Source organism: Giraffa tippelskirchi, chromosome 3, assembly GCF_054371585.1.
Source record: "Giraffa tippelskirchi isolate mGirTip1 chromosome 3, T2T-mGirTip1v1.2.pri, whole genome shotgun sequence".
Lineage (NCBI taxonomy): Eukaryota > Metazoa > Chordata > Mammalia > Artiodactyla > Giraffidae > Giraffa > Giraffa tippelskirchi.
In genome coordinates this window covers 184,258,695-184,285,029 of record NC_137277.1, presented here as the reverse complement: position 1 = coordinate 184,285,029, position 26,335 = coordinate 184,258,695, and the positions used below count along the sequence as shown (strand labels likewise).

General features: G+C 42.6%; 1 protein-coding gene across 1 annotated transcript; it reads right to left on the bottom strand.

The window, feature by feature from the left end:
• Positions 1-12,964: 12,964 nt before the first annotated feature.
• SYF2 (SYF2 pre-mRNA splicing factor) lies at positions 12,965-18,193 on the bottom strand. Its single transcript, XM_081586674.1, has 7 exons — positions 18,143-18,193; positions 17,812-17,922; positions 16,241-16,366; positions 15,715-15,832; positions 15,298-15,388; positions 14,066-14,164; positions 12,965-13,276 (listed from the first exon to the last, which is right to left on the bottom strand). The coding sequence occupies exons 1-7, from the start codon at positions 18,167-18,169 to the stop codon at positions 13,111-13,113; spliced, it is 738 nt and encodes a 245-aa protein (XP_081442800.1). The 5' UTR covers positions 18,170-18,193; the 3' UTR covers positions 12,965-13,110.
• Positions 18,194-26,335: the final 8,142 nt, after the last annotated feature.

The window sequence follows — 26,335 nt, the reverse complement described above, 5'->3', positions numbered from 1 at the left end:
GAGTTAGACATGACTTAAGTGACTTAGCATACCCTGGTTCTAACCACAGCAAAAATCCAGGTGAGACCTCTGGTTCTCAGATCCCTGGATTCTGCAAGTGGTTGTCATTTGTCAGAAACCAGACTTTGAGTCTAACTGCCTTGCACTGGAGAAGCAGCCCCGGGGAGCGTGAGGTTAATCCTGGATAAGCAGTGAGCTTCTGAAGAGAGCTTTGCTGAAGGAGGAAGGCCGCTGCTGCAGCACCTCTCAGGGCTGGGGAGAAGGGGCCTGGGGAAGGGGGACTTCAAAGCTCCTGGGCTTCCTATCTCTTCAAAGCTTCAGATCAGCAGGAAGAGGAAGTCTCTGCTGGCCCTAAAAAAAAAAAAAAGCCAGACTTTTGGGGGCAGGGAGCAAATCACACAGAAATCCTACCTCCCTTGAAGATTTCTGAACTTTCAACTTGGCATTATTGGGACTTCCCTGGTGGTCCAGTGGTTAAGACTCTGTGCTTCCAATACAGGGGATGCAGGTTCAATCTCTGGTCTGAGAACTAAGATCCCACATGCCATGTAACACAGCCAAATAATGTTAATAAATTGGTATTGTCTTGATTTGGAAGAGGATAGGAAATCTCCAAAGGGACAGTACTTATTTATGTTGTTGTTACTATTATAACTCCTAAGGTACCTGCTATAAACCAGACACGTCTAAGCACATTACACTCATTAAATCCCCCCAACAGTCCTCAGAGGTAGGCATTATTAACATATTTTAGAGCTGGAGAAACCGAAGCACAAAGTAGCTGACATATTATGGACTGAATCATGTCACCCCAATTCATATTCTGAAATCCTAACCTCCGCACATGACTAGATTTGGAGACGGGGCCTTTAAAGTGGTCATTAAGGTTAAATAAGGTCATAAGGGTGGGGGCCTAATCCAATAGAATTGGTGGCCCTATAAGAAGAGGAAGAGACACCAGGAATACACAGGCACAGAGAAAAGGCCATGTTAGCACAGGTAGCTATCTGCAAGCCAAGGAGTGGGCCCTTGTCAGAAACCAACCCTGCTGGCACCTTGAGCCTGGACTTCCAGCCTCCATAACTGTGAACAAGGAAATTTTTACAGTTTAAGCCACCTAGTCTATAGCATTCTGTTAGGGAAGCCCTAGTGAACAGTACAGGTGACTTGCCTAAGAATTTTTGCCTTATAAATGGAAGAACTGGGATTTGAATCTAGATTGTTTGACATCTGAGTCTGTGCTTTCTTTTTTCCTGGCCATACCATGTGGCTAGCAGAATCTCAGTTCCCTGATCAGGGATTGAACCCGGGCCACAGCAGGGAAGCACCAAATCCACACTAGACCACCAGGAATCTCCCCTGAATCCATGCTTTTAATGGCTAATGCACAGGGTCTCTTGCCATGAGAAAGGAGGGAGGAGAGCCCTGTTCAGGAACATGAGGGTGACCACAGGAACTGCCAAGATGCAGGAGCATTTACTCTGCACACTTTATGGCAAGTAGAAGGGACAAAAGTGGAAGCAGTAACAGCTTTTGTTTTCTTGGGCTCCAAAATCCATGTGGAACATTCAGCCATGAAATTAAAAGACACTTGCTCCTGGGAAGAAAAGCTATGACAAATCTAGACCACATATTAAAAAGCAGAGACATAAACTTGCCAACAGATGTCCATCTAGTCAAAGCTATGGTTTTTCCAGTAGTCATGTATGGATGTGAGAGTTGGACTAGAGAGAAGGCCGAGCACGAAAGAATTGATGCTTTCAAATTGCAGTGCTGGAGAAGACTCTTCAGAGTCCTTTGGACTGTAAGGAGATCAAACCGGTCAATCCTAAAGGAAATCAACTGTGAATATTCATTGGAAGGACTGATGCTGAAGCTGAAGCTCCAATACTTTGGCCACCTGATGCAAAAATCTAACTCCTTGGAAAAGACCCTGATGCTGGGAAAGACTAAAGGCAGAGATAGGGGGCAGCAGAGGATGAGATGGCTAATTGGCATTACCAATTCAATAGACATGAATCTGAGCCAACTCCAGGACATAGTGTAAGACAGGGGAGCCTGGAGTGCTATAGTCCATGGGGTTGCAAAGAGTCAGACATGACTTAGCAACTGAACAACAACAACAAAGCCCATGGCACTAAGAGCTTTGCATGGATTATCCTTTTAATACCAACAACCATCCTGTGAGGATGCTGCCCCCCTCCATTTCACTAAGGCCTTAAGAAGAAGCCAACAGGGGCAAACTCACCCCAGACTAGCTGGGAACACTGTGCTAAATACAACTAGCTGTAACTATTAGAGATCATTTTGTTTTGGGCAGCTTCACCACCAGGCCCAAAACTGTTCAACCAGGCCTCCCAAATGGGAGAACACAGTTGAGTCAAGTGAGAATTACGCCTCCACTTCTCTGGGAAAACCTCTGGAATCCATGAGCCAGTGAGGAAGGGGTCCCCACTGAGATGTCACAGGGTTGAAGAAAAGGGTCAGTGGGGAGAAGCCCTGCCCTGATGGGCAGGGTAGGTAGGAAGGAACACTGTCAGGGGGGCTTACCCAGACAAGCCTGCTGTGGGTGGGTAGAGGGGTACGGAATTAAACAGGGCCACTGCCCCCTCCCTCTTAGAATAAGTCATGGCTAACGGGCTTCCCTGGTGGCTCAGTCGGTAAAGACTCTGCCTACAATGCAGGAGACCCAGGTTTGATCCCTGGATCTGGAAAATCCCCTGGAGAAGGAAATGGCAACCCACTCCTGTATTCTTGCCTGGGAAATCCCATAGACAGAGGAGCCTGGCAGGCTACAGTCTGTGGGGTCTCAAAGAGTCAAACATGACTTAGTGACTAAACCACCACCAATGGGGCCTCAGCAGCAGTCAGGTTGATGTCAAAGGGGGCTCACGAACATTGCCTCTGTTTCCAGCCACATCCTCTATATCCTCCCAAATAGACCTCACTTCCTTTTCTAGGCATTCAGTTTCCCCAGACCCATGGATGGATTCTGAAAGACTGACATAAATCATCTCCATTCTCCCTGCACAGCATTTTCCAAAGGACAAGATGTGTCTTGAAGGTAAGCACACCTGAGACAGGTGGCCCCTTTTGAACTTTGTGGCCAAAGTCAAGGAAAAGATCTCAGCTTGGTGCCAATATGTCTTTCATGACATTTCTCATATTTTGTCGTCTTTCGACAAAGAAAGACTAGACTTTAGATTCAGAGCCTTTTATGGGCAGCAGTGTCTTCCTTCCTATCTCCTGGAAACTCCAAATTACACATACAGGGCCCCCTAATTCACTGATACGCTGCTTATTATTTAATTCTTTTACTCTCTGTCTTGCCTTTTGGAGGGTTTCTGTTGCTATGTCTTCAAGTCCACTACTTTCTTCTGTGATGTCTAATCTACAGTTAAGCCCATTCACTGTATTTTTCATCTTAGACATGTAATTTTCATGTCAAAAATTTCAATGTAGGTCTTTTCATGTCTTTTCTTAACTTTTTGAACATGTGAAGTACAGCTGACTTGTCTCTTACTTCAAATGTCTGTGTCACTTCTTGGTAAGTTCAGGTTGATTTACTTTTCTTCTCATTATGAGTCTTATTTTCCTGTTTCTCTGAAGATGCTGGACACTGTGAACTTGATTTTTTAGGTACTGAATATTTCTGTGTTTATGATAATGATTCTTAATCTTTGTTCTAGGATATAGTTAAATATTTTGGAAACTGTGATTTTTTTTTAGTTTTTTTAATTAATTTATTTTTAATTGGGGGATAATTGCTTTACAATATTGTGTTGGTTTCTGCCGTATGTTAACATGAATTAGCCATAGGTATACATGTGTTCCCTCCATCTTGAACCTCCCTCCCACCTCCCACCCCATCCCACCCCTCTAGGTTGTCACAGAGCACCAGTTTGAGCTTCCTGAGTCATACAGCAAATTCCCACCAGCTATCTGTTTGACATATGGGAATACATATGTTTCCATGCCATTCTCTCAATTCACGCCACCCTCCCTTCCCCCGACTGTGTCCACAAGTCTGCTCTGTTTGATTCTTTTAGGTCTGAACTTTTAAGATTTTTAGGCAAGACCCAAGCACTGTTTAGTCTAGGGCTAATTAATCTCCACTACTGAGGCAAAACCTCAGGATCCTATGCCATGGATTACGAAGTTTTCCAGCTCAGCTGGTGGGAAACACTCTTCCTGGCCATGCGTGAGTGCCAGGTGCTATTTTCCCCTCAGCCTCCAGGCATTTCCTCACACACATATTCTGCCTTCTGCTTGTTGAGACCTCTGTGGACTTTCCCAGTTCTGCCTGCAGCTCCCTTCTCTCCAGCACTCTGTACTGCGAGCTTTGCCACGGTGGTGTGCCCAGACTTTCGGCTCTGTCTCTTCAACGAAGGGCACCTCTGGGCTCTGCCTGGCTTCTCCCACCACGCACCCACCATAGTCTGGACGTTCTTTAAACCCAATGGGCTCAGTTGATCATAGGGCTACCCTTGTTTCTTCTCTTAGGAACCACTGGGCTTCCTTGTTTAATTTCCAGTATCTTGAAAACCACTGGGACTTCCCTGGTGGTCCAGTGGTTAAGAATCTGCCTTGTAATGCAGGGGATGTGTGTTTGATCCCTAGTCCAGGAACTAAGATCCCACGTGCTGCAGGGAAACTAAGCCCACAACTACTGAGCCAGGGTGCCACAAAAAGAGAGTCCACTCTGAAACATACCATATGACACAGTGAAGATTCCATGTGCTGCACCTAAGACCCAACGTAGTGAAAGAAAGAGAAAACTGCTGTTTCACATAAGCTTTTTTTGTTTGTTTTTGTTTCAAGTGGCAAGGTAAATCCATCTCCCATCCCTCCATCTTGACTGGAAGGAGAAGTCTCATGTTAACTCTTTCAATTAGATTTTATAATTTTCTTCACATAGGTGCTGTGCCTTCTCATTTAACCCACGTGGCTCAGTGTCTTAAGAATCCACCGGCCAGTGCAGGAGACACGGGTTTGATTCCTGTGTTAGGAAGATCTTCTGGAGAAGGAAATGGCAAGCCACTCCAGTATTCTTGCCTGGGAAATCCCATGGACAGAAGAGCCTGGCAGGCTACAGTCCATGGGGTTGCCAGAGTCAGACACAACTTAGCAACTAAACAACAACAAATACATTCTTTTTCTTTTTCAATTAATTAATTTATTTTGATTGGAGCATAATTACTTTGCAACATTATGGTGGCTTTTGCCATATATCAACATGAATCAGCCACAGGTATACATGCATCCCCCCCATTCTGAACCTCCCTTCCTAACCCGTCCCTCTGGGTTGTCCCACAGCACCATCTTTGGGTGCCCCGCTTCGTGCATTGAACTTGCACTGGTCATCTATTTTTTATACGGTAATGTACATGTTTCAGTGCTATTCTCTCAAATCCTCCCATCCTCGCCTTCTCCCACTGAGTCCAAAAGTCTGTTCTTTACATCTGTGTTTCCTTTGCTGCCCTGCATGTAGGATCATCAGTATCATCTTTCTAAATTCCATATATATATATATATGCATTAATATACAGTATTTATCTTTCTCTTTCTGACTTACTTCACTCTGTATAATAGACTTCAGGTTCACCCACCTCATTAGAACTGACTCAAATACATTCCTTTTTATATCTGAGTAATATTCCATTGTGTATATGTACCACACTTCCTTATCCATTCATCTGCTGACGGACATCTATACTACACTGAGACCAAACTCCACCCAAGAGCCAGCAAGCTCCAGTGCAAGACACTCCATGCTAATCCTCCAGCAAAACAGGAACACAACCCTGAACATTAAAAGACAGACTGCCCGAAGCCATACCAAACCCACATGCGTGCTTTTCTACGTGTGCGTGTGTGCTAAGTCGCTTCAGTCATGTCCGACTCTGGACAATCCTATGGACCATAGCCCACCAGGCTCCTCTGTCCATGGGATTCTCCAAGCAAGAATACTGGAGTGAGTTGCCATTCCCTTCTCCAGGGGATCCTCTAACCCAGGGATTACACCTGCATCTCTTATGTCTCCTGCATTGGCAGGTGGGTTCTTTACCCCTAGTGTCACCTGGAAAGCCCGTGGACACCCAAAACTCACTACTGGACACTGAATCGCCTCCAGAGAGGATCCAGCTCCATCCACCAGAACACAGACACAAGTTCCCCCAACCAGGAAACCCTCACAAACCGCCGGTCCAACCCCACCCTCAGGGAGCAGACTCCACAACAAATATATTCTAGAGACTTCCCTGGTAGTCCGCTGGTTAAGACTCTTTGTCCCCAGTTCAGGCGGCATTGATTCACTCCTGGTCGGGGAACTAATATCCCACATGCCACAGGCTTGGCCAATATATATAAATATATATGTATATGTATACACATATAATAATTTTTATTGCTATTTTAACTATTTCCTCCCATCTCCATTTCTAGAGTGAAGAAAAACTACTGATTTTTGTATATTTCACATTTGTCCTGAAATCGAACCATGAATTGTTCATACATTTATTCAGCAGCAGCTAACAGGAAGATGAGAGGCAGGCATCTAGGGCTGGTGCAGCTGCTCAGTGTTGCCAACAGGAATGCAAGCTCCACTCTCCTCAGCACATTAAGTTTGTCCTCACGCTTGTTACTTCATGGCACAAAAAGGCTGCTATTACAACTCCAGCCCTCTCATGTATAATCCAAGCAGGAAGAAGAAAGAGGGAAGCAGGGAGTGGCTCCCTTACGAGGAAAGCAAAAGATTTCTCAGATTAGATTGTGTCATCTTAGCCAGAACTATAACATTTGACAACCTGGAAAAGCAGGTCAGTCTGGAGAAACAAACGTTTAGCTGGAAATTTTACCACAAATTCACCCAAAAAAATCAGGGTTTGGTTGGTTATGAAGAGAATTGATACTGGACAGGCAATTAACAGGCCTTCAAGCTACTCTTGCATTCTTAGAATAAACCCTGCTGGCTCATATATTCTTGTAAATACCGTGCCAGATTCTATTTGACAATGTGTTTTGATGTGTTTCTTTTTTAGGGCTATTGCAATACTCAGGATTAAAGACCTGAACTAAGGTAGTGGAAATGGGAAATGAAATACATTTATCTTCAGGAGCTTCCTGTTCAAGATAGTAGAGTACAAGGATACACAGTAATCTCCTGCCAGAGCACCAAAATCACAACTAACTGTTGAACAACCATCGACAGGAGGATGCTGGAACCCACCAAAAAAAGATACCCCACATCCAAAGACAAAGAAGAAGCAATACGGTAGGAGGGGCACAATCACCATAAAATCAAATCCCGTACCTGCCAGTTAGGTGACCCACAAACTGGATAATAATACCAAACAATACCAAACAATAATACCAAAGAAGTTCTCCACTGTTGTGTGAAGATTCTGGACCACACCTCAGGCTTCCCAGCCTGGGGATCTGACAAAGGGACTGGGAATCCCCAGGGAATCTGGCCTTGAAGCTCAGTGGGATTTGATTACAGGACTTCCACAGGACTGGGGGGAACAGAGACTCCAGACTTGGAAGTCACAAACAAAACCTTTCATGCACCAAGACCCTGAGGAAAGGAGCAGGAGACTGAACCAAAACTACCTGCTAGTGTTGGAAGGTCTCCTGTGGAGGTGTGGGTGGGCAAGGGCTCACCACAGGGACTGGGGCACTGGCAGCATCAGGCTGGGAAGGTCCGCCTTGGCGTAAACCCTCTTGGAGGTTGCCATTAATCCTACCATAGAGCCTGTAGTCTCCAGGGCTGGGTCACCTCAGGACAAAAAGCTATCAGGAAGTGCAACCCACCCATCAGCAGATAATTGGATTAAAGTGTTACTGAGCAAGGCCCTGCCCACCACAGCAAGACCCAGTTTTTCCCATCACCAGCCCCTCCCATCAGGAAGCTTACTCAAGCCTCTTAGCGTCCTCCATCAGAGGGCAGACAGAAGCAAGAACCACAGTCCCACAGTGGCTAAAGCAAAACCATATTACATGATGATGAAAAAGCAGAAAGTTATGGCCCAGAGTCCCAGATGAAGGGACAACATGTCGCTGTTGCTCAGTCACCCAGTCGTGTCCGACACTTTGTAACCCCATGGACTGCAGCATGCCAGGCCTCCCTGTCCCTCACCATCTCCCAAAGTTTGCCCGTGTTCATGTTCATTGCATCAGTGATGTCATCCAGCCATCTCATCCTCTGACGCCCTCTTCTCCTTCTGCCCTCAATCTTTCCCAGCATTAGGGACTTTTTCAATGGGTTGGCTGTTCACATCAAATGAACAAGATATTGGAGTTTCAGCATCAGTCCTTCCAATGAGTATTCAGGGTTGATTTCCCTTAAGAGTGACTGGTTTGATCTCCTTGCTGTCCAGGGGACTCTCAGGTGTCTTCTCCAACACCACAGTTCAAAGGCATCAATACTTTGGCACTCTGCCTTCTTTATGGTCCAGCTCTCATAACCGTAAATGACCACTGGGAAAACCATAGCCTTGACTATACAGACCTTTGTCGGCAGAGTAATGTCTCTGCTTTTCAACACACTGTCTAGGTTTGTCATCGCTTTCCTGCCAAGAAGCAATCGTCTTCCGATTTCATGGCAGCAGTCATTGTCCACAGTGATTTCAGAGCCCAAGAAGAGGAAATCTGTCACTACTCTGAACTTTTCCCCTTCTATTTGCCATGAAGTAATGGGGCCAGATGCCATGATCTTAGTTTTTTGACACTGAGTTTTAAGCCTGCTCTTTCACTCTCCTGCTTCACCCTCATCAAGAGGCTCTTTATTTCCTCTTCACTTTCTGCCATTAGAATGGTATCACCCACATATTTTGAGATTGTTGATGTTTCTCCCCCATCTTGATTCCAGCTTGTAACTCATCCAGCCCAGCATTTCTCATGATGTGCTCAGCATATAGGTTAAACAAACAGTATGACAGCCCTGTCATACTCCTTTATCTTGAACCAATCAGTTTATCCATACAGAGTTCTAAATGTTGCTTCTTGACTCACATACAGGTTTCCCAGGAGACAGGTAAGATGGTCTGGTATTCCCATCTCCTCAAGAGCTTTCCACAGTTTGTCATGATCCACACAGTCAAAGGCTTTAGCATAGTTGATGAAACAGAGGTAGATGTGTTTCTGGAATTCCCTTGCTTTCTCTGTGGTGTTGGAGAAGACTCTTGAGAGTCCCTTGGACTTCAAGGAGATCCAGCCAGTCCATCCTAAAGGAGAACAGTCCTGGGTGTTCATTGGAAGGACTGATGCTGAAACTCCAATAATTTGGCCACCTGATGCGAAGAGCTGACTCATTGGAAAAGACCCTGATGCTGGGAAAGATTGAAGGTGGGAGGAGAAGGGGACAACAGAGGATGAGATAGTTGGATATCACCGACTCAATGGACATGAGTTTGAGTAAACTCCGGGAGTTGGTGATGGACAGGGAGGCCTGGCGCTCTGCAGTCCATGGGTCACAAAGAGTCAGACATGACTGAGTGACTGAACTGAACCTATGATTGAGCGAATGTTGGCAATTTGATCTTTGGTTCCTCTGCCTTTTCTAAATCCAGCTTGGACATCTGGAAGTTCTTGGTTTGCACAAGGCTGAAGCCTAGCATGCAAGATTTTAAGCATGCCTTTACTAGCATGGGAAAGAAGTGGTCATTCAGTCGTGTCTGACTCTTTGCAACCCCATGGGCTGTAGCCTACCAGGCTCCTCTGTCCATGGGATTTTCCAGGAAAGGGTACTGGAGTGGGTTGCCATTTCCTTCTCCAGGGGATCTTCCCAATCCAGGGATCGAACCCAGGTCTCCCTCATTGCAGGCAGACGCTTTACTGTCTGAGCCACCAGGGAAGCCCTAGCATGGGAGATGAGTGCAACATAAAACCTCAGAAAAACACTAAATGAAGTGGAGATAGGCAACCTTCTAGAAAAAAGAATTCAGAATAATGATAGTGAAGATAATCCAGGATCTTGGGAAAACAACAGAGCAGATACAAGACATGTTTACCAAAGACCTAGAAGAACTAAAGAACAAACAGAGGTGAATACACTAGAAGGAATCGATAGCAGAATAACTGAGGAAGAACAGATAAATAACCTGGAGGACAGAATGGTGAAAATCACTGTGTGGAACAGAATATAGAAAAAAGAATGAAAAAAGAAAAATGAAGACAGCCTAAGAGACCTCTGCACCAACATAAATGCACCAACATTCATATTATAGGCGTCCCAGAAGGAGAAAAGAGAAAGGACTTGATAAAATATTTTAAGAGATAATAACTGAAAACTTCCCTAACATGGCAAAGAAAATAGTCAACCAAGTCCAGGAAGCACAGAGAATCCCAGGCAGGATAAAGCCAAGGAGGGACACACCAAGACACATAGTAATCAAACTGACAAAAATTAACGACAAAGATAAAATATTAAAAGCAACAAGGGAAAAACAAATAACATATAAGGGAACTCCCACCAGGCTATCAGCTGATTTCTCAACAGAAACTCTATATGCCAGAAGGGAATGGCATGATGTATTTAAAGTGATGAAAGGGAAGAACCTACAACCAAGAATACTCTACCCAGCAAGACTCTCATCCAGATTTGGAAAAATCAAAAAGTTTTCCAGACATGCAAAAGTTAAAGAGAATTCAGCACCACTAAACCAGCTTTACATCAAATGCTAAAGGAACGTCTATAGACAGGAAACACAAGTGAAGGAAAAGACCTACAGAAAATAAACTCAAAACAATTAACAGTATTATACATATCAATAATTACCTTAAGAGTAAATAGATTTAAGTGCACCAACCATGAAGACTGGCTGGGCAAATGAAAATAGGTGCACATATGCACTTTCACTTATCACTGCTTGACCCTCCAAATTGTATGTAATTATTTTATATTGTTAATTGTGTTCTCATTATGGCTTGCAATTTTAATTCGTGTAGCTATTGTGTAAACTGATAAATATTCTTCACTATTGTGATTATATAACTATTAACTGTTTAACACCATTGTATGATTGGTCAACAGTAAAACAGAACTCTGTATCACCAAAACTATGATTTAATAGGAAAACCTGTAATCACTTTTTAAAATCCAGATGCATATCAGAATTATCTTGAAATTTGTTTTTGAAAAATACAAATACCCAGGTATTGCTTTTTTTCCCTCCAGAGCTCCAGATGTTTCTAATGAGCAGTCATGTTTAAAAACAACTGGACTATATGATGATCTTTTAGTTTGTTTCAGTTCTTCTATTTCTTATTCAGTGCTACCATTTCATTTTCCAATTTCTCCATCTTTTTTTTGATGTTTTTTTCTCAAGCCTTTCTCAAGCACAGTAGAAAAGCTTTTGTATATGTATCAATAATATATGTTATTTTAGAAAATTTACCAATTTTTGCCTAAAAAATTTATGACATTTTGATTCCACTCGACTTCGTATGGGTAGAATGCTCGACTTCTAATTTAAAAAAATAGATATGCAACACACAACAAAGGTTTACTGTCTAGCACAAGAATTATAGTATCTTGTAATAACCTATGATGGAAAATAATTTCAAAAATAATGTGTATAACTCAGTCATCTTGCTGTGCATCTGAAACGTAAGTCAACTATACTTCAATAAAAAATATACATATTAAGAAAAAAATATATATTTATTTTCAGAGGTAGCATCCAGGCTGTGGTCAGACCTAACTGCACATAGATTAAGTGCTATAAGATAAAAAAAGAGCAGAAATAGAAAGTACTACATAAATTTTAAAAGGAAATAATCATCACCGGTTATTAATTATAAATCTAAAGCTGAAATTTTCTTGAGTTTCAGGTTTTTCTTAATTTGGAATGTCCTAATTAGGTACTTAGCATTTTTATCAACACATAGAAAAAATTATACCAATCTTTCACTCTTTAGTTTTATTAAAATAGGACTATTACTGTTATAATAGCATGGTGGTCTTTTTATTATCTTTCAGATAGTGAAATATTTATAGATGATATTATACATTTAGCATTTGCTTCAAAATAAATGAGTTATAGAAAGTGGATAGAAATGAAGATGAAACAAAGATTGCCATAAGTTGGTAATTATTAAAGACAGGCACTGAATTATTATAGGACTCATTATTTTGACCAGGTTTGCAATGGAAGCACGTGTGTATCTGTGTAAATATAAATGTATAAATACAAATATTCATTTTATTTATTGGCTGTGCTGTCTTTGCTGAGGCATGTGGGTTTCTCCGGTTGCAGGGCATGGGCTTAGTTGCCCCATGGCAATGTGGGATCTTGGAGAAGGAAATGGCAACCCACTCCAGTATTCTCACCTGGAAAATCCCATGGACACAGGAGACTCGCGGGCTACAGTCCATAGGGTCTCAAAGTGTCAGACACAACTGAAGCAACTGAGAATGTGGAATCTTAGTTCCCCAACCAGGGATTAAACCCGGGAAGGCAGACTCTTAACCACTGGACCACCAGGGAAGTCCCCAGATACTTGTTTTAAATTATAAAGTATTTAATAGGGATTCTCTTCCACAAGGTATCTCCTTTTCAAAAGGGAACTATACCTGGTCACTGTTTATGGGAGGACAATTCTACTTCCTGAACTCCGTCCTAAGCAGTCCGCTATGGAGACAGCCTGCTCCTGCCCTCCAGTAGCCACTATCATCTTCCTCATCACCATCCTTAGCTACGGAGTCTACAACCCCACAGCGTTCCCGAGTCCAGTTCTAGATTTTATCAAATTCACTGAAATACTCAAAAGTAACAATGACTGCATTTACATATGCTACTAGCATTCCTTAAACCCAAAATGCCTCAAAGATTCAAGTCATACACATTTAAAATATATAGAAAAATAATAGAATTTATACAAAGTAGATTTTTACAAAACAGGTACATTACAAGAAATATATCTTATATTCAAGCACAAAAAATGTGGAAATATACATGAAGTATACATTTAAGAAAAAACATTTATTTTTAAATGCTGGGTGGGAGGGCACACAGAGTTCTAGTTTACAGTATAACTCTGAAGAGAACTTCAATTTGCTAGCAGAAATTTTCACTCTATTCTCAAGCTTCTAAACAGTTCCTGATGGGATTAGACGGCTGTTCCTCTTTCCAAATTCTGCTTAATTTCAGCTGTATATTTCCCATAGAATCTTTCTGCCTTCTTGTTGAATTTAGCATTCCTTTCATTAATGTAGTCAATATCTGCATCATCATTATACGGACGTCTCCGGCTGTATTTGTCTCGTTTTTCAATTCTGGGAGAAGAAGATAAGTTTCAAAACTGCCTTCCTTCTTGGTATTAATAAAACATGGCAAAAAAACAATCAGTACACTTAAACTAGCACACTTTGGGGTGGGGGGAGCCCAGTTTTCATCAAGATGAAGTTGAAACTGCCAATTAACAGCACATCCCTGGGTATGAACCATGAAATTCAGTAAATACAAACAAATCTTCAGAATGCTTCTAAAAGAACAATGATACACTGCCAGGAACTGGATACATGAAGAAAATGATTATAACAGTAATTATATTAAGTAATAATTATAATAAATATAATAATTATATTAATAACCACAGCTAATATGAACAGAGTATACAGTATGTACTAGACACTAATCTTAATACTGAAGTGTATGAGCTTCTATAAATTAAATTCATTTTGTTCTGCCTGATCAATATCAGGAAAACAACCCTATCAGTATTAAAAAACACAAATATACTTAGGTAAATTTACTAGAACATTTATACTTCTTTAAATCAAAGAGTGCCATGGTTGTTAAAGTAGTAGTAAGAATAATTTCTTTAAAGAGAATAATTTTATTTATAATTTTCAATTATAATAATAACTCAATTCCATCAATATTTTCCATCTTCATTCCAAATCAAATGGACTCAATTCATATTTGCTCTCTGTCCCCAATACCACTAGAGATGCAAGGTCAGAAATGAGCAAGTAGAATATCTATCTTAATTCATTCTAAGCATGTTATGTCCATTTTGTCACAAAACATTTAAGGAAATGGCTGCTGTATGGAGTACTCACTGTTTTTCCAGGTCTATGACCATCCTGTCAATTTCCTCTGTGGAAGGCACATGTGTCCCATGAAGAAGACTGTTGGATGTTGGGAAAAACTCTTCTCCACTGAAAAGACAGCAACATGGACTTGGAGTAACACTGCAAGTGCTCCACATTTGCAAACTAAACTACCATTCATGAAGAGAGATAAAATACATAAATACCTTTACTGTGGAATCCTATCTCATCTTTTTTTAAACAACGAGAGAAAAGAGGATACAGAATTGTAAAGGAGGAAAGTTAAGAAATCACCTAGTTCAACACCTTCATTCTACAGATAAAGAGCAAAGGGTCAGAGTTAAAGGACTTGCTTCCAGCCTCAGGTTCTCTTTCCACTATAGCAGGCTAGCAAATTCCAGCCTCTTGTTTAAAGAAACAGTCTTACTGGGACACAGCCCACCCATTTGTCTATGACTACTCTATGGCTGCTTTCACATCACAAGGGCAGAGTGGAGTAGTTGTGACAGAGCCCAGACAGCCCATAAGCCTAAAATATTTACTCTCTGGTCCTTTACAGCAGTTCACCTATCCTGGCACCAAAGCATTCTATGTCCCAAAATATGAGTAACTATGATAATCTCTCAACACCCAGTTGCAGAATGCCCAGCTAGAAAGATAATCATGTGGTTAGCTTAACTGCTGCGGATGGGCAGTAAACAGTGTCATCAAGATCTGAAACCATCCTTATACAGTTGTTGAGGATTTCTCTGGTGGTCCAGTCGTTAAAAATCTACCTGCCAATACAGGGGACACGGGTTTGATCCCTGGTCCGGGAAGATTCCACATGGCACGTAGCAACTAACCCCATGCCCCATAACTACTGAAGCCCACATGCTCTAGGGCCCATGTGCTGCAACTACTAAGCCTGAGTGTTGCAATTAATGAAGCCTGTGCACCTAGGGCCTGTGATCCACAACGAGAGAAGCCACCACAATGAGAAGCCTACACACCTCAATGGAGAGTAGCTTCAATAGAGAGTAGCTCCCACTCGCTGTAACTAGAGAAAACCCACATGCAACAAAGACCCAGCACAGCCAAAAAACAGCAACAACAAAAAAAACCCAGCTATTGGTAATCCACACCTAAGCACTACAGTGTGTTTGTATTTATGTATATACGTTTATGTATACACACAAGTTTTAATACAACAATATCACTTCAGGATGAAAACGGGACTTGCATTAATCCTGTCAACTTACTGCTTTTCTCTCAGTCTCTCATACGTTTCCATGTCTGGTTTGATCTGTTTGGTCAGCCGATGATACTGGCGAAGCTGGGCAGCAGCATAATCTAAAAATAAAATGAGAATTGGAAATGATATATTACCTTATTTGATCATTACTATTCAGAGAAAAATCAAAATTATTAGCATAACCTTTATCCTGAAGATCCTGAGCAAACAGGCTTTAATTTTAGCACTGAATAAAGGAATCCAGCTGATTCAAGTAGAGCCTTTTTCACTTCTGCCATACGTGATATATCTGTATTTTTCTTAGGAGCACAAGTCTATTACAGGATGTTCCACGAAGGGGCAGGCATATCCTTTCTTAAAACCAGAAACACTGAAGGCATGCTTATCTCAGAGGCCTATTCAATAAAGTAAAGGTCCGTCTTACCTGAAAATCCCAGGTCGGGGTTTTTCCTCCTTTTTTTCCTCTCCCATCTTTCTGCATCTTCTGCACTGATTTCTAGCAACTTCACTTTCTCATAGTCTTCCCCTCTTGCTGCACATTCCTAAAAAGAAAGAGAAAAAAGCTAATGCTTGCCCTTATGATATAAGCAATTATTTGATCTATTTTAAGGGAATATAAAGCAATACATTTAAAATAACCATTACTATGTGAAGGAGAAATTTGGTTATCTGCTCTTGTATGTAAGAAGTGAGTACATCAATCTAAAAAATAATAATTATTCAACATTTATCCAGTGTCAGACCCTCTTTTAAATGTTCCAAATGCACTGACTCATTTAATTCATAATTAACTCAAGTAATTATTACAGATCCCATTTTACAGATGAGAAAACACAATCACAGGGAGATTAAATTACTTGCCCAAAGTGCTGCAGCTGATAAAGAGCTTTTTTTACTGTCTCAATACAATAGAATAGATCACTTATGAAGACAGCAGAGCAGTTCCTAACCTTTTTCTTTTCTTCTTCCTGTAGTTCCCATTCCAAACGAGCTTTTTTGGCTTCCCAATTTGCAGGTAACTTAAGTCTTTTATCTTCTTCAACAACTTCCTGGTGATTTAATTTACGAGCTTCATTCTAAAACCATAAACACAAAAAGGTTGTTGGCTGAAACATAAAAATAAATCCAAACAAATTTTTCCCACTTTAAGGAAGGCCAAGTAGACACATTAATAAGGGACTCCCCTTTATCCTAAAAGCAAGACAACCATCAAAGGATCTCAAGCAAGGTCTTACGTTTGTATACAGTCAAGAAATGTGTTGAGCTGTACTGGTGTGCTATTCCAGATGCCTGGGGGTTAATGTCTCACGTTATGAAAAAAATATTCTACTTTCAATTCCCTTTTAATCCTGACTAATTCAAGGAAGAAGCCTCAATTTGAGGCTGGCGCTTTAACACATATCATAGTATCTCTAACCTTTCCCAAGTACTCCTGCTCTTTAGCTATTTTAGCACTTTACATTATGGCAAATGAAAGGCACTCCCCATTTAAATTACTGTATGAAGAGTCTGTTTTAAAATAAATTTAACTGCATAAACCAAAACAAGTATACTATCTCAGGGACAACTTAAGTTAGATGTTTGTTGGGTCACAGTCTGGAGGCAGCTAGTCCAGGAAGATGCGTCTCTTAAAATCCAACCCCATGTTCTTTACCTAGTCCCTCCACGTAAATATGTGTGTTTAATCCTGTATCAAATTTTTCTGGGTAAAGAAACAGGCTTCTCTCAACGTGTCATTCCTGCCATCCAGACACCAGGAATACGTGTGGTCAAAGCTGAATGTGCTACACTGAAGGAAACAGCAAACCATGGGGAACTGGAGACATTTCAGTGAAAAGGTGTTAGGAGGAGCTACTTACAGAATTTGAGTCTCTATCAGGTGACTGGAGGGAGAGGGTCAAGGAAGCTCTGGCTTAGGCAGGGTCAGCAAGTCAGGGCACACTATGATTGTTTTTATGAACATACTTCAGTTTTTGTACAGGAGGCAGGAGTAAGGGAGTGAGGCTAGTGCTGTATTTATCACTGGTGTTAGCAGAAGACGGTGCTGTGTGGTCATTTATGTGGTTTGTACAGCTGTGCTTTTGTCACACTGTGGCAGTCTGAGTGTGGGTGAGGATTTTGTGAAACCGGGGCCAAGCTATCAGTCAGGACCCTTTGAGTTGAAACAGTCAAGAGCTGCTTTTTTGTTTCTTGGCTCCAACTGCAGCCAGCTGTTTGCTGGACTCTTACCCCTGATATGAATTCCTTTCCATGTGTTCCCTCTGTTTGGAAGAGTTTACTGGAGTCATACCGCAGAGAGGCTGTTAGTGAGAGGCCCCCAAAACTCGAAAAAAGGTTTGGAGAAAGAATGTCTGTTTCCAAAAGTGACTCCAATGTGCTGCCAGGTTGAGACCCACCGGGACAGAACTTTCATCCAGCTCTGCCAATCTGTCACACGCAAAAGTGCCCCTTCCTCTTCCCTCCACAAACGTGCGCGGGCCTGGCCAGGTGACAAGTGTCAGGCGGCCTCCGGGACACTCACCCGCTTCAGGTGCAGCTCCCGGAATTTGCGCAGTCTCTGTTCGCGCTTCTGGGCGGCCAGCTCCTCGACTCCTGCGGGAGGCTGCTGCTCCTCTGCTCCACCCACCGGCACCTATACGGCGGAGGAGAGGTTGAAGTAAGGGCCGGTTCGGCTTCTCCCCGGCCAACCCAGGAGAGCCCCCGCGGGCCGGGCCAGGCGCTCATCGCGACCCAGGCCCCACATTATCTGCGCCTTCCTGACCCAGCACACAAGCACTTCCTCCACTTCTCGCCCCTGCTGCCCTCAGAACCCTCCCCAACTAAGAACCCTGGGTAGAACCAGCAGCACGTACCTTCTCAGCAAGAGTCGCAGCCGCCATCTCAAGCTTTGCTTGCCCACTTCCGGAAACAAAACCCAGCACTTCCGCCGACCTTTGGACTGCCGCGTCAGTACACAATAATAGCCTACCATAAACCCCGCCTCTTCCGGCAGCCTCAGGAATTTAGGGCCAATCCCTGCCCCTTTTGGCAGTGAGACATTTTCAATTGGGCAGAGTATTGCGCAGCCGCAAAAGGCCGTAGAGGCGGGGGCGAGGCGGGGCGGGGCGGGGCGGGGCGAGGCGCGGGGCGGGGCGGGGCGGGGCGGGGGGCGGGGCGGGGGGCGGGGCGGGGGGCGGGGCGGGGGGCGGGGGGCGGGGCGGGGGGCGGGGGGCGGGGAGGGGGGCGGGGCGGGGGGCGGGGAGGGGGGCGGGGGGCGGGGAGGGGCGGGCTAGGAGGGTTTCGGTAGCCGGCGGGTCGGGGAGCATAGCCAAGCTAGGAGAACCTTGTGGAAAGTTACCTCAACTGTGTACCTCACCCTTAAGCGGAAAGTGTTTTCCCTTCAGCGCCTAGGCTGTGTCACCTCCTCCAAGGCAGGTCTTTCCCTGACTACGTTGTCTCGCGTAGACCCTTAGTACTGTCGTATGGCACCATTTTCATTCTCTTCCATGTATGTAAGAGATTTTTCAAGTCTAATTTTTCTTTTCCCCAAAACGATGGTGTAAATCGATGGGAGGCAGAAGAGCAGGGTGCATCCCATCCTGTTCGTTCTAACGTGCTCAACGGGGAAACTACGCCGAAATTAATAATAGTGCCAAAAAGTTAATATAATTCAGTAAGGTGCTGGATACAAGAGGTCAGGGAAGCCTAGAGTGCAGCAGTCCGTGGGTTCGCAAAGAGGGGGACACGACTTAGCCACAACAACAGCATAGCTGCTGGATACAAGAGGAATGCATAAAAATAATTTTTTTTCTTTACTTCAACCGTTAGTTGGATGTGGAAATGAAAAAGTAGTCCCCTAAATGAGAAGATACTGTATAAGATTTAAACGGTAACATGAGGAAAACTACAAAATAGTTTTAAATTAAAAAACTTAAATTTCAATAAGTGATTAAGGATTTTCTGGTTGGAAGACAAAAGAAAAATGTGTTATCACAAAGGAATATCTCCAATAAGTATAAATGTTATTTAATCAGAATCTCAGTGGATTGTTTTTATTTTAGAGATGGAAATATGATAAAAATCTCAAAGTTCAATGACACACTATTGGTGAGCCTGTGAAGAAACATGAATTACTATATGGCTGGTAGTATGGCTGGTAGTGTTATGGACCAGCCAGGGTTCTTGGACTCTTTTAATCAATAGAAATTGCTAAGAGGCCAGATGAATTCAACCAAAGCATTACTGGAAAACTTGCTGCATAAGGGGGAAGTGAAAACGAGTAACAGGTACACTTCCTGGCTCCCTGAGGTGAGTAGGGCTGTGTGAAATTGAAAAGTCCCTCAGTCGTGACCAACTCTTTGCAACCCAATGGACTATGGAGGCCATGGAATTCTCTAGGCCAGAATACTGGGGTGGATAGCCCTTCCTTTCTCCAGGGGATCTGCCCAACCCAGGGATCGAACCCAGGTCTGCCTCTTTGCAGGCGGGTTCTTTAGGAGCAGAGCCACAGGGAAGCTAAAGAATACTGGAGTGGGTAGCCTATCCCTTCTCCAGTGGATCTTCACAACCCAGGAATCAAACCCAAGTCTCCTGCATTGCAGGAGAATTCTTTACCAACTGAACTGTCAGGGAAGCCCTGATGATGAAAAGGACATCTTTTCTTGGTGTTAGTTCTAGAAGGTCTTTTGGTCCTCATAGAATCGTTCAGCTTCAGCTTGCTCAGCATTACTGATTGGGGCATAGACTTGGATTACTGTGATACTGAATGGTTAGTTTAGGAAACAAACAGATATTCTGTCATCTTTGAGACTGCACTCAAGTACTGCATTTCAAGCTGGTTTTAGAAAAGGCAGAGGAACCAGAGATCAAATTGCCAATATCCGCTGGATCATCGAAAAAGCAAGAGAGTTCCAGAAAAACATGTATTTCTGCTTTATTGACTATGCCAAAGCCTTTGACTGTGTGGATCACAATAAACTGTGGAAAATTCTTCAAGAGATGGGAATACCAGACCATCTGACCTGTCTCTTGAGAAACCTGTATGCAGGTCAGGAAGCAACAGTTAGAACTGGACATGGAACAACAGACTGGTTCCAAATAGGAAAAGGAGTATGTCAAGGCTGTATATTGTCACCCTGCTTATTTAACTTCTATGCAGAGTACATCATGAGAAACGCTGGGCTGGAAGAAACACAAGCTGGAATCAAGATTGCCGGGAGAAATATCAAATAACCTCAGATATGCAGATGACACCACCCTTATGGCAGAAAGTGAAGAAGAACTAAAGAGCCTCTTGATGAAAGTGAAAGAGGAGAGTGAAAAAGTTGGCTTAAAGCTCAACGTTCAGAAAACTAAGATCATGGCATCTGGTCCCATCACTTCATGGGAAGTAGATGGGAAAACAGTGCAAACAGTGTCAGACTTATTTTTTTGGGCTCCAAAATCACTGCTGATGGTGTTTGCAGCCGTGAAATTAAAAGATGCTTACTCCTTGGAAGGAAGGTTATGACCAACCTAGATAGCATATTTAAAAGCAGAGACATTACTTTGCCAACAAAGTTCCGTCTAGTCAAGGCTATGGTTTTTCCAGTGGTCATGTATGGATGTGAGAGTTGGACGGTGAAGAAAGCTGAGCGTCGAAGAATTGATGCTTTTGAACTGTGGTGTTGGAGAAGACTCTTGAGACTCCCTTGGACTGCAAGATCCAACCAGTCTATCCTAGGGGAGATCAGTCCTGGGTGTTCATTGGAAGGACTGATGTTGAAGTTGAAACTCCAATACTTTGGCCACCTCATGCGAAGAGTTGACTCGTTGCAAAAGACCCTAATGCTGGGAAGGCTTGGGGGCAGGAGAAGGGGACGACAGAGGATGAGATGGCTGGATGGCATCACCGACTCGATGGACATGGGTTTGGGTAGACTCCGGGAGTTGGTAATGGACAGGGAGGCCTGGCGTGCTGCGATTCATGGAGTCACAAAGAGTCGGACACGACTGAGCGACTCAACTGAACTGAAGTGAACTGAAGCAAGAAGGCCCTGCCCACCACAATAAGACCATTTTTCCCACACCAGTCCCTCTCATCAGAAAGCTTCCTCAACCCTCTTAGCCTCCTCCAGCAGGCAGACACAAGCAAGAAGAACCACAGTTTCACAAGAGCTAGAACAAAAACCACATTATTGAAAGTTAATCAGCATGAAATCAGCTGAAATCAGCATGAAAAAGCACAAAGTTATATCCCAGAGGAAGGGACAAAATAAAACCCCAGAAAGACCACTAAATAAAGTGGATAGGCTGCCGGAGTCCAGCTCCAGCAGCCAGGGAATCGCCCTGAAGGGATGAACAGTGTCGGTGGAGAATGATGCAGCCTCTGACTCAAAGTGCGGAACTGCATGTTTAAGCATAACATTTTCTTTTATACTTTTACAAAAGCATTAGGTCACAGGTTTGACATCTTCAGTTTTCCCTCACCCAGATTTACTGTCTCCACAAATCACTGTCGTCCTTCAGAGTTCCCTCTTAAGGGTCCTTGTGATTACATTGTAACTCATGTTTGTCTTTGGACTGCATACAGCATTCCTCGATTTCTTATCTTTCTAAATCCTGCTTGAGCTCATTATCTCCTAAAAAGGCTTTTAGCTATTCAGTTCAGTTCAGTTGCTTAGTCCTGTCCGACTCTTTGCGACCCCATGAATTGCAGCACGCCAGGCCTCTCTGTCCATCACCAACTCCCGGAGTCTACCCAAACCCATGTCCATCGACTCAGTGATGCCATCCAACCATCTCATTCTCTGTCGTCCCCTTCTCCTCCCGCCCCCAATCCTACCCAGCATTAGGGTCTTTTCCAATGAGTCAACCCCTCGCATGAGGTGGCCAAAGTATTGTGGAGTTTCAACTTCAACATCAGACCTTCCAATGAACACCCAGGATTGATCTCTTTTAGGATGGATTGATTGGATCTCCTTGCAGTCCAAGGGACTCTCAAGAGTCTTCTCCAACACCACAGTTCAAAAGCATCAATTCTTCGGCACTCAGCTTTCTTCACCGTCCAACTGTCACATTCATACATGACCACTGGAAAAACCATAGCCTTGACTAGACGGAACTTTGTTGGCAAAGTAATGTCTCTGCTTTTAAATATGCTATCTAGGTTGGTCATAACCTTCCTTCCAAGGAGTAAGCGTCTTTTAATTTCATGGCTGCAGTCACCATCAGCAGTGATTCTGGAGCCCAAAAAAATAAAGTCTGACACTGTTTCCCCATCTATTTCCCATGAAGTGATGGGACCAGATGCCATGATCTTAGTTTTCTGAACGTTGAGCTTTAAGCCAACTTTTTCACTCTCCTCTTTCACCTTCATCAAGAGGCTCTTTAGTTCTTCTTCACTTTCTGCCATAAGGGTGGTGTCATCCGCATATCTGAGGTTATTGATATTTCTCCCGGCAATCTTGATTCCAGCTTGTGTTTCTTCCAGCCCAGCGTTTCTCATGATGTACTCTGCATAGAAGTTAAATAAGCAGGGTGACAATATACAGCCTTGATGTACTCCTTTTCCTATTTGGAACCAGTCTGTTCTTCCATGTCCAGTTCTAACTGTTGCTTCCTGACTGGCATACAGGTTTCTCAAGAGACAGGTCAGATGGTCTGGTATTCCCATCTCTTTCAGAATTTTCCACAGTTTATTGTGATCCACACAGTCAAAGGCTTTGGCATAGTCAATAAAGCAGAAATACATGTTTTTCTGGAACTCTCTTGCTTTTTCAATGATCCAGCGGATATTGGCAATTTGATCTCTGGTTCCTCTGCCTTTTCTAAAACCAGCTTGAACATCTGGAAGTTCATGGTTCATGTATTGCATCTCTAAAATTCCTAGTCTCTATAAGCTATAGTAAAGTATGCCAACACTACAACATACTTTAAACTTTTAGCTTCTAACTATTTTTAATTATTCCTAAACCCTAAACTCAGCAAACTTCTTTTGCCATAAACATTTCCCTCACAAGCAGGTCTCAATAACAATCTTTCCCATGGCCTCAAGCTGCAGCCTATGTGCTCATCCCAGAACATTCTTTGTAAAGGTCCTTGAACAAATGTAACTTCATGGATTTTTTCCTGGCCAACTGCAAAAGGCTTTGTGCTTTCTCATGCAAGAATAAGCACCTTAACATTTTTTCCAGCAACTCAACCGAAGGAAGGAAAGAACAAGTCAGAATCACAAGACTTAACTCCTTCATCCCGGGACCATGCCTGCGGGATGAGGAGAGGGGGTGGGGCCGTGCCTCCATTTTGTCAGTAATGCCTAACGCGGCCCCCGACAATAGGCAAACTTCCAAAAAAAAAAAACTAAGAATAATGATACTGAAGATGACCCAGGATCTCGAGAAAACAATGGAGAAGATGCAAAACACATTTACCAAGGACTAAAAAGAATTAAAGAACAAACAGATGAATAATATGCTAGAAGGAATCACTAGAAGAATAACTGAGGCAGAAGAACTGGATAAATGACCTTAAGGGCAGAATGGTGGAAATCACTGCCACAAAACAGAATATAGAAAAAAGAATGAAAACAGCCTAAGAGACCTCTGGGACGTTAAATGCACCAACATTTGCATTACAGGGGTCCCAGAATGAGAGAAAGTACCTGAGAAAATATAGTAACTAAAAACTTCCCAAACAAGGGAAAGGGAATAGTCAACCAAGTCCAGGAAGCACAGAGAGTCCCAGGCAAGATAAACCCAAGGAGGAGCACACCAACACCAAGACATAGTAATCAAATGGACAAAACTTAATGACAGAGATAAAATATTTTTTAAAATATATTAAAAACAAGGGGAAAACAACAAATAACGTACAAGAGAACTCCCACCAGGTTATCAGCTGATTTCTCAACAGACACTCTACAAGCCAAGGGACTGGCAAGATATATTTATCAAGTGATGAAAGGGGAGAACCTACAACCAAGAATACTTCTACCTGGCAAGACTCTCACTCAGATTTGATGGAGCAGTTTTCCAGACAAGCAAAAGTTAAAGAGAATTCAGAACCACTAAACCAGCTTTATAACAAATGCTAAAGGAACTTCTCTACGCAGGAAACAAAAAAGGCTTACAGAAAATAAACCCACAACAATTAAGAAATTGGTAATTGGATCATACATATCGATAATTACCTTAAATGTAAATGGATTAAAGTGAAGAACTAAAGAGTCTCTTGATGAAAGTGAAAGAGGAGAGTGAAAAAGTTGGCTTAAAGCTCAACATTAAGAAAACTAAGATCATGGCATCTGGTCCCATCACTTCAAGGGAAATAGATGGGGAAACAGTGGAAACAGTGGCAGACTTTATTTTTTGGGCTCCAAAAATCACTGCAGATGGTGACTGCAGCCATGAAATTAAAAGACGCTTACTCCTTGGAAGGAAGGTTATGACTAACCTAGATAGCATATTAAAAAGCAGAGACATTACTTTGCCAACAAAGGTCCATCTAGTCAAGGCTATGGTTTTTCTCGTAGTCATGTATGGATGTGAGAGTTGGACGGTGAAGAAAGCTGAGCACCGAAGAATTGATGCTTTTGAACTGTGGTGTTGGAGAAGACTCTTGAGAGTCCCTTGGACTGCAAGGAGATCAGTCCTGGGTGTTCATTGTAAGGACTGATGTTGAAGCTGAAACTCCAATACTTTGGCCACCTCATTCGAAGAGCTGACTCATTTGAAAAGACCCTGATGCTAGGAAGGATTGGGGGCAGGAGGAGAAGGGGATGACAGAGGATGAGTTGGCTGGATGGCATCACCGACTCGATGGACATAACTCCAGAAGTTGGTGATGGACAGGGAGGCCTGGCATGCTGCGATTCATGGGGTCGCAAAGAGCCAGACACGACTGAGGAACTCAACTGAACTCAACTGAAATTAAACACATCAACCAACCAGACTGGCTGGCTGGATGAAAACACATGTATGCACTTTCATTTATCCCATCACTGTGTTTGACTCTCTCAAACTGTATGTAATTATTTTATATTGTTAATCATGTTCCCATTATGGCTTACAATTCTCTTTTACTTTTTGTCTGGCTATTGACTGTGAAACTGATAAACACCTTTTATTACCATGATTATGTAACTATTACTCCCTAATACATTGTATCACCAAAACTCCATTTAATAGAAAAACCTGTAATCCCTTTTTAAAATCCAGATGCGTATCAAAATTATCCTGAAATTTTAGGCTAACTGTATAGCACAGGGAACTATAGTCAATGTAACAACCTACAATGGAAAATAACTTCAAAAATAATATGTGTATACGTACAACTGAATCAACTTGCTGTGTACCTGAAACATTCTCAACTGTATTTCAATAAAATATACATAAAGGAAAAAAATTCAGTTCATTCTAGCCAACTTCCAAAGTAATCAAAAGCATCCATGGGGTAGTGGCTGTCTTAATGGGATGTGCATGTAAAATACTGGATAGTACAGCTTTAGTTAATACAGTAGCACATCCTACTTGAGGATCTTCACTATCTTTTTAAGTTGACATCTTACATTTAAATTCAAACATTTTATGCAATTAGTCAAATGGTTGGAGAGACCGTCTAAAAATGGCTTAAATCTTTCTAGTCCTGGTATCCACTACTATACTAACAGGCAAAATTACAAAAGTCTGTAGCTAATGTTTAAACCAACTGTCCAGATCTTTAGTGTAACATTCATTTTAAAATTTTTACATGCTTAGTTAAGTTCCCTCAGCTATAGTAAGAAGCATTCAAGAATTTCAAATCAATGAACATTTATTAAAACATGACGGAAAAAAATTAATGAAACTAAAGCCTCCGATTTTCTAGCTCATTGAGCAATTCCACTTCAACCTCTCTGAGTTTCCTGCCCTGATGCTCAGCTCAGGACAACACTATGCTAATATTAAGTCTTTAAAACCAAACTTCTCAGATTTTAATGAGTATCTACATCAACGGGAAACACGGTTGTGATTCAGTTTCTAATTCAGATCTGGGTAGAGACTTGAGGTTCAACATTTCTCACCAACTCCCAGGTAAGGTCACTGAGC